This window comes from Brassica oleracea, chromosome C2 (assembly GCF_000695525.1).
Source record: "Brassica oleracea var. oleracea cultivar TO1000 chromosome C2, BOL, whole genome shotgun sequence".
Taxonomy (NCBI): Eukaryota; Viridiplantae; Streptophyta; class Magnoliopsida; order Brassicales; family Brassicaceae; genus Brassica; species Brassica oleracea.
This window is the reverse complement of record NC_027749.1, coordinates 28,053,281-28,063,227: the sequence shown is the minus strand read 5'-3', so window position 1 is coordinate 28,063,227 and position 9,947 is coordinate 28,053,281. Positions and strand designations below refer to the sequence as shown.

The following is a 9,947-nucleotide window of genomic DNA, read 5'->3' as shown; positions in this document are numbered from 1 at the left end:
TCTTGCTTTAATTTTTACGCTTGTTTTGTGCAAGAGAAAATGAGACTCAGATTTTGAGACTTGCGATTTGCTACCTTATAAGGGAGACGGCTCCATCTCTCTCGTCTTAGAGAAGATTATCCTGAACCCTATTTTTATTCCTTTTAGTCGCATGATGTATTATTCAGAATCGATCTCTGTGTTTTCTTGTTTCATAGCTGAGTAGTCGGCTTAGTTAACCTATGGTGTTAGGGTTTGATCGTGACCTAAACATAAATAAGTATCTATCGATTGTCTTCATTCGTAATTTCTCTTAATGCTTACATTGAACTTATCACTTAATGTATGAACTTATGTTTAATCTATTTATTAACCGTGAGATAAGTTGCTAGATCTGTTATGAATGAGCATTGCATCCATAATCAGCGAAAGTAGATATTAGGGTGTTTTGTGAACCGATTGGATTTGATCTTTAATGTTCATCATCACGCCTTGAACCAAGCAATAGCTTAGGGTTGGGGTTGATCGATGAAAGGAGAGACACCACGAAAGTGGGTCGATCTTGTTACATGTTCCAAGTTCTAGACCAGGACCATAACTGAACTTGGTTAATTGTTTGGCTCATGACTGCTAACACCCAATTAAATCACTTTAGGTTCGCTTATTATCATCTGAAAACCTAAGTCGATTGTTTTTTGTTCTTTACGCTATTCTTAGTTTTAAAAATCACCACATTGTTTTAGCTTAATATTGATCCCAAAAAGATAAAATGTAAACTGGACCACTGGAATTGAATCTAAACATATTACAACAACATTGTTAACTTGACAGTAGCAAAGATCCAATTTTAGTGTATCAGCTTCTTTGGCAGCCCTTTTCTCCATGTATCTTATGTCACAAATCGTCAGCCTAAACCACTACATAACCCATGATCGACCCACGAGGCATCAATCTGGGGGGGGAGGGGTAATATGGCTTCCGCCTCCGAGGAATGTGCTTCATCCTCTTTGTCCACTTCTTCCTCCTCATATTCTTTTTGTTTTGCAATCCTCCAACTTTCCACTTCTAGAGATGCTAATCGAAGGGTATCAAATGGGGATATTTCATTTCTAATTGAATTTTTTTTCATTCATCGCTTTTCAAATACATCATAAAATCCAAGGGTAGTTATTATTCTATTACGGCGCTGGAATGCCCAACCATTTTGTCTTCTAATATAAAAAATTCATGTTTTTTTTTTTGATCAAACAAAAAAGTTCATGTTTTGATATAAAAAAGTACTAGGAAAAAATCCGAAAGGGATGAGAAGTCCAAAAAAGTCCAAACTTGAAGGACAAATAAGCACTTAAAATGAGATGACTAATCGTTTGTTTCTGCGCATCGCATCTGGGGCAACTCTTATCGGTGTCCAAATGACGATAGGTTAAGGCTTGGCAAGTGGCCACACACTCTTATCTGCAAATATAGTCTACAAGCTTAAGAAACGGTGTATATAGATTTACAAGTAAATCATTTACCAAACGCCTTAAAGATTACTGAAATAAATGTTATAGAATATGACAAGTCATAGTTGTGACAAAATAAAATATTTTTTTCGTAATCATACTATTTCATTACATACCTCTTTTTTCCAATCAATTATATTTTGGTTACATAGTAGAATAATATCGACATAAAATCGAATCATCTATTAAAGATATTATAATACTGACAAAGTTACAAACCAGTTTGGTCTGCTTTGAAACGTAAAAGAATATATATATTGTGCTAAGAGAACATACAAGAATATTTACAAACTATACACTTATCATATACCCAGCCGGTAATGGTACCGCCGAGCAACTCATCCTGGGTTCTGATATTACAAGTGGTTTAAAGATAGGGTCTATGTCAACTAACAAGACCACAGCAAAAACACACACACACACACACACATACATTCATTAAAAACAATCAAGATTGAAACTAGAGGCAAATCACTTGCATATTTTAATAAAAGTATAAATATAAGATTATTTGAATGCTTACCGTTTTGCTCTAGCTCTCTTTTCATTTACAAGACTAACTGACTAAGAGCCTTTGTAAATGACCCATCGTCCTTCATCACCCTACAAGCTCCTTCCTTCAATTTTGTCATCTTATTCCTCACTCTTTTACCTTCATCACCTTCCATCATTCCTTTACCTTCTTCACCTTCCATTAATCCCTTCACCACTCTAGCCACCTCTTCTCTCATCACCAGCCCATCAACCCCTGCACGGGCTCTAAGCGCCACATGGATATCTTCCGTCAACAAAATCGCATTCATTTTTTGCTCAGCGTATAATGGCCATGCAATAAGTGGAACACCATTTACTATACTTTCCATAGTTGAATTCCATCCACAATGAGTAAGAAATCCTCCTGTGGATGAATGGGCTAAAATTTGGGCTTGTGGAGCCCAAGAGGCGATCACGAAACCTCTGTCTTTGGTGCGAGCTAAATATCCGGATGGTAAAAATGTTAATGGATCAGTATGGCTATGTGAATCAAAATACGAAGAATTAGCAACCCCACTCGGACTTCGTATGACCCAAAGAAACCGTTGCTTACTATCCGCAAGACCAAGAGCAAGCTCATTAAGCTGCTCACATGAGAGTGTACCGCCACTACCGAAGGACACATACAAAACCGAACCGAATGGTTGGTTGTCCAACCACTTTAAGCATTCAGACTCTTCACTCTGGTCACCCTCACGCTTACCAATGTTAACCAACGGTCCAACCGGATAAACAGGTGGTTTATCAAGACCAGGTTCTTGCAAGGCCTTTATAGCATCTGGCTCTAGCTCGTCGAAGGTATTCACAAGAATCCCTTTGGCTTCTTTATACCTCTTGGTGTTGTGTAATAGCCATTTGTATCCGTCGTTTTTCCGGTCTTGAGCTGTCTCGAGGAAATCTTTACCAAAGACCGGTACACATCCAGGAAGCTTAACCGGTTCGGTTAATTCCCTAAACTCACACGACACCGTTTCGTCAAGTTTAGGCAAATTGAGGAAAAACGACAAGACGTTGGCCGTTGATGGGTAGAAAAGATACGGTGACACTTGAAACTCAGAGGCGACGTCGAAAGCATCCGTTCCAAACAAATCGACGATGAGCGCCGTCGGCAAACGACCATCCGCCGTGAAAGAGCTGAAGACTTTACGGAGCTCCGGGTTCGAACGGGTCACGGTGAGAGAAATGCGGGTTGCAATGCGAGCCGTTGACGTGATATCGGTAAGATCGGTGGGAGGGAGAAAGACGGAGGAGATTGAAGAAGGGAGAGAGTCGAGGACGGTTCTCTGAGCTTTTGACGGTGGACTTTCGCCAACTACGACGAAGGTTACGGTGAAGCCATGGTTGTGGACGAGTCGTTTAGCTAACTCAACGAATGGGATGAGGTGGCCCATTCCAGGACTCGGTATCATCGCAACGTGAGGCGCTTTTGATTCCTCCATTGATTCAAAGTTTCAAGAACTGTTTTTATTTTCTTAAATTTTTTTTATTCTTTGTGGTTGTAACTTGTGATTAACGTTTATATCTTGTACTGATAAGGTGCTAAGTAAAGGCTTTATATTGAAGGTTCTTGTGTGTATTATTACGATCTCGCAACCCCTATATATTACTAGAGGCTTTAATTTGTGTTTAAAACTAAAAATACTATGGTTAAAATGGGGTTAGCTAATTTTACAGTGGACTTTGTATCATTTGAACGATATCAATTAACTTTAGAAGATTTTAAAGTATCTATTATCCAAAATGTGGCTTCTTCTGTTTATGGTGTTTGAGACTTGAGATATTGTAATTTAAACTATTGATTATGGATCTGGCAAAAAAAATTAACAAAAACTCACAGTAAGTCAAAAAATCTAAATTTGCTATATTTTGCTAGAAGTATGCGTTTCTATCGACCATAGCAGAAAAATCTCTGAATTCTGAGTGTTGTAGGAATGTCATAAAATCTTTTGTACTTCTCCTGTTAAAGTCATAGTGTCGAAGTTTGATAATCCTACAATATTAAGTGGTTATAATTTTTTGCTAGAAACTAGTTACAATCATGAATTCATTGGTGATATTATATGATCCTAAAGCAATGTTCTAAAAATCGCTAGGCGGTAGCTTTATAGAAGACTAGCGACTAGGCGGATTATTCGGGACCTAGGTGTTGCCTAGGCGTTAGCAAATTATTGATTTATTTTATATATTTATATGACATATTTTAGTTTTAAAGTTTAATTATAAAATTGTTGTGATGGATTATCAAAATTAGATATACAAAACAGAAGAAAGTAGACAAATTTGTAGATTTGTAATAATATTATTGCTTAATTTAACATATATAGACAATTTTAGATCGATTTTTACCAATTTTAACCGATTTAGAACCGTTTAAACCAATTTGAATCATATAAATCGGTGTAAATCGGATTTTAAAAAAATCGTTTCGAATAGGACCGAGTTGCTGCCTAGGCGGGGGCCTAGGCGCCGCCTAGACCGATTTTTAGAACCTTGTCCTAAAGTATCACACACTTAATCTGGCTAGATTAATAATATATTAGGTTTTATAAGAGCTCTAATATATATATATATATATATATATTATATGTAATTTAAATAAATTAATACTATTAAAACAGAAACACAAAGTTTGAGTAACTTGCTTCTAGGTGAAATATGTTTAAAAAACTATACTCTATAATTAATTTGACTAAATCAAACTATATCTTATATTTAAGCCTAACATTTTATTAATAACAAAACCCCCTGATCTAGCCTATTTATATGATTATAATCCTAGATTAAAAAAAGGAATACTCATTATTGTAATCCTAGATTTTCTTAACATCAATGAATTATAAAAATAAAAGTTCAACAAGAATCTACCGACTCATTGTAACGGCGGATGCCAATATCATCAATACCAAGTTCGATGACATTACTGTTCGTTGATGCATATTAAACCCTAACCTCCTTTTTTTTTTTAGAAAACCCCTAACCTCTTTTTATATTTAAATTTAAAACTGAAATATTTTATGTATATATATATATATATATGGCAAAATTTATGTATATATATATATATTAATGTTTCCTACGTTTTGGTTTTTCGATGTATCTGATTTGTGTGTCATTGATTCATATTGAAATATAAATATATGTCAAATCGCCTTCTAACTAATTTATCAATAATATTCTTTAATATTTTTCTTTACTTTAATATAAATATATGTTTTTATTATAACAAAACTATAGAAATATTATAGTAAAATAAATATTGTTAAAAATAGATTACCAAAAAATATATATTTTAGATTGATCAAATATTTAAAATTAGTCAATAATTATATTATTTGTTTATATTGTGAAACAGAATGGGCTTGAATATTAATGTATAATATATAATTATTTATGATAAAATATTAAAATTATATTTTTATATCATTTCATTGATAAAAATACTAAATGTTAGTGAATAATTATATTACTCTCTTATATGGTGGAGCGGGTTAAGATTGATTTTTTATGATTACAATTTGCTGTAGGTTATTTTATCAAATATGCAAAATATTTAGACCACTACAATATGGATTAAAAAAAAGACGATTTTCCAATTTTAATATTTAATAAACTTAAATTATTAAGAAAATATGAGTTCAAAAAATAAAATATTTGTAAAGAAAGCACTTTCAAAAAACTTAGTTTGAATAGCTCAAGAATGTTAAATATTAACAAATATTAATTTTTGAGAAATTAAAAACTTGCGATTTATTTACATTTAATAAGTTAACTAGATCTTGACCCGCACGTTTGTGCGAGTTTTATTCTTTCTATACTAAAATATTCTAACTTATATAACATTATTACGTAACAATACTATTTTACATAAAAAATTTATTTTGTAAACATTATTATGTAATAATACTATTTTACATAATTTTATGCTTCATTTCTAAAATTTGGAATTTATATGGAAATTAAATTAAACTGAACTTATATAATAGAGAAGAATTTTCTTGGGATACTATTAAAATCAACATAATTTATTTTGAAAAAATATAATATTTTGTACTTGAAAAATAATTTTGATTTTATTTGAGAAATTGCTTGAAATACACTAACTTGGATAGCATTTTAAAAAATACTCAATAAAAGATATCATAACATTTGAGCTTAGGGTTTAACGATTATTGTTTAGGATTTATAATTTAGTTGGTGAACTTGAGTTTATAAACTTATATAAATAATACTTATATATTTATAAACGATTCGGGAGGGTTAATTTTTTATTTTAGTAATAATTTAAGATATTTATGAAAAATGATATTAATTTAAAGGTAAATTTAAAAATAGTATCAAATATGAAGTAAAATGAAAATTTGTTGGAATTATATTATATATTGTAACATTAAACTACTTTGATAATTGTGTGTGCTCTTCATATAGAATAAATAGTGTTATAAAATATTATTTTTTTTGATATATAATAGGTCATTCATGCTATGACATTAGTATGCATATAGATGATAAAAGCGTGTTCATGTTTAATGTACTCGTTCAATTATATATTCATTTTGTATATATATTGTTCGTCCATTTATGGTTGGAGTAGGAGACGTACAAATTTATATATAGTGTTTAATAAATCATTTTGGTATAGTTTTTAAATATTAAAATGAAATGGTTTTTAACTCTATGGAATATATAAACGTTAATACTGGTTGACTAAAGCTTTATATATAATGATATGTAAATAGGTTAAATGTTTCATCTACGAAAGGGTATAAAATTAAAATTTAACCATTAATAAAAATATTAGATTTGTGTTAAAAATTATTGATATATATTTTAATTTTACATGGTAGAAGCATTTAAAGTTGTGACTTCTAAGAGATAGTTTAAATTACAAAATCACACATGTAATACATCATGGTTTATGTGTTTAATAAAAAAGATATTTTTATTTTAAAATTTAAATAGAAATGGATACTGCTTTCCAACAAAATCTTTTTTAAAATCTTTGTAAATTTTATTTTTGAATACTAATAAATTTAAGTTCTTATTATCATTAAAATATTTTATACAATTTTTAATTTTTGTTTATAAATTAAAACTAAATTAAATTTAAATATCTATTATATTTTATGATAACAAAAATTTAAATTAATCAATTTTCTGAAATAAAATTTAAAATGATTCTAAAAATAGTTTTACAATATATTTTTAGAACTTTCTGAAATAAATATTTATTTTATCAAATCTATTAAAAATGAATTACATTTAGAAAATAACCCTAAGTTTTACTATTTATTTACAATGGAATGTAACTGAAGTAATTAATAATCTTATTTTTAATTTCTTTGTCTTTTCCTAAGTTAATTTTAAAACTAGCCATAATCTAACGCAAACTTTTTTTTTGTCAACCAATCTAACGCAAACTAAAAAATGATAACCATCAGTTGTGCCTGAAAACCTGCTATTTTCCATACTTTATTAGGGTCGAAAATATTTCCTATAGATTAGCTAACTAATAAATTATTTTCTATAAATAAAATCATCTATCATTCATTTATGAAATAAAATTATTTCCTTATTGATAGACTCTTACACACCTCTGATATTCATATTCCAAAATATATAAGTATAACCATAAGTTTATATGAAGAATATTTTTTGAATTCAATAATCGTGATAAAAAAAATATAGTTAAAACACACATATTTTTATATAATATAGTAAATAAAATATAAAGTAGCTTATTAATATATTATTGGTAAAATATCTATATTATTAAAATAAAATTCTTGTTTTTTTCCTTTAATAAAATGTAAAATTTTCTAAAAACACCCTTCAATTTAAAAAGAAAGTTAAATTTCCATGAGTGACAATTGTATCTTTTGCTTTTGGGCTTAAAACTCTACCTACCCATTAATTTAATTTATTGCATTTTTATCAATTAAAAATCCTATTCCAACAATAGTATTGATCCTATTCCAACAATACAATCGAATGTCACTGAACTAACTAATAATCTTATTTTTAGTTATTTTTTTATCTTTTCCTAAGTTAATTTAAAACTAACCATAATCTGACGCAAACTAAAAAATAATAACCATCAGTTATGCCTAAAAAACCTGCTATTTTCCATACTTGATTAGGGCTCAAAAATATTTCCTAGATATTAGTTAACTAACCTTAAAATAATCATTACAAAACTTATAAATCAAAATGCATAACATAAATACAATGAATTTATCAAATATAACAAATCATATCCTACCAAACTTATTTTGAAAAAATACGTTAGTACTATAATATGAATACAATTTTAAAAATAATATAGCTTTCTGAAAATTTCTGATTTTTTCAAAAATAAGTTTGGTAGGATATGACTCGCTTTAATTCGCATGTAAAATTAAAGCTATATCTATTCCACATAAATACAATGTATTTTGACATGCGAATTAAAGCGAGTCATATCCTACCAAACTTATTTTTGACAAAATAAGAAATTTCAGAAAGTTATATTATTTTTAAAATTGTATAACTATTATAGTGCTAACGTATATTAATTGAAAATATCAATTGAAAATATGAAGTTGCTTACATTAAAACATAATGCATTATAAAAACTATAAATTTGTAATAAAATACGCTGTATTATATACACTCTCAAATGTAGACATCGAACCTCAAATGTAAGTTCAAATCCTGAATCAAAACTTCGCTCTAAAATTTTAATACGACATTATAAAAGTTATCTACTAAAATAAGCATTACAAGAAAACATAAGATTAACGACGGCGGTATTCCTCGTGAATTCGTCTGTAAAAGAGGCTTTACGAGGAATTAGCGAGGAAACATGTTTCGTCGTTACTCGTTCGTCGTAACGCATATTTTCTCGCCAATTTTTCGTAACTTAGCGAGGAAAACATTTCGTCGTAAAGACGAAGTACATCATTTTGTCGTAAAGACCACGTAATTATTCCACGTAAGGAGGTCGCTATATTTCCTCATAAATACCTTGAAAGAAGTTCCTCGTAAGCTACACGTAAGTATCTCGAAAGTATTTCATCGTAAATTACACGTAAATACCTCGAAAGTATCTTCTCGTAAAATACTCGTTTAACCTTCCTCGTCATTTCCTCGTAAACTTTCCACGTAAATAAGTCGTAATTTAGCTACGAATTTACTTCGCTTTTTTATTTTACAGAATTTAAAAATATAATTAAAAATAATAATTAAAATTATTTATTTTATTAATAAAATTATAATTTAAAATAAAAATCAATACGAAAGCATTTTATATATAAATAAGTTTTGAATTTATAATACAACAACCGGAAAAAAAAGAGCTAAGGGTCGTTCATCGCCCAGTAGAACTCATCACTGCTCCTCTCTACATCCGCCTCGGCATATGTGTGGGATGATGACTCGCCTGGAATGGGATTTTGTTGTCGCATGTTCCTCAACAGAAACTCTCATTCCGGATTTGTGGCCGCTATAACATCCAAGAAGCCCTCGACTCCATCCACACGAGCTGTGAACGCAGATCACGTCAAGTCCAACTCGTTACGCAGCTGAGTGGACTCTTTACGCAGCTGAGTGACTTCATCTTCCCGTGTCTGACCATAAGACGATGTCGCTCTCGGAACATCGTTGACGGAACCAATCCCCAACGTACGTCCCTTTTTCTTAGGGACAACCTTAAAAACAAAAAATAAATATTGTTAGTAAAAATTTAAAGTTAAATTAAATGAATAATAAAAAATTAAAATTTTAATAAATTTACCTCCTCATAAATCCTATCCACTTCAAGTGTGGATAAGGTGACGGGTAATCCGTTGGTGGACACTTGGGTCAGCTGGGTCTGGCGTTCTTCAACCCGACCAACCAAGTCGTTGAAGATCTCCTCGGACCTAGCATCTAGAAATTGGCCCGCCTTGTTCT

General features: G+C 30.3%; 1 protein-coding gene across 1 annotated transcript; it reads right to left on the bottom strand.

Annotated features, from left to right (window-relative positions):
• Nucleotides 1–1,823: 1,823 nt before the first annotated feature.
• Nucleotides 1,824–3,519, bottom strand: LOC106326055 (UDP-glycosyltransferase 72B1-like). Its single transcript, XM_013764095.1, has one exon. The coding sequence runs from the start codon at nt 3,455–3,457 to the stop codon at nt 2,033–2,035; it is 1,425 nt and encodes a 474-aa protein (XP_013619549.1). The 5' UTR covers nt 3,458–3,519; the 3' UTR covers nt 1,824–2,032.
• Nucleotides 3,520–9,947: the final 6,428 nt, after the last annotated feature.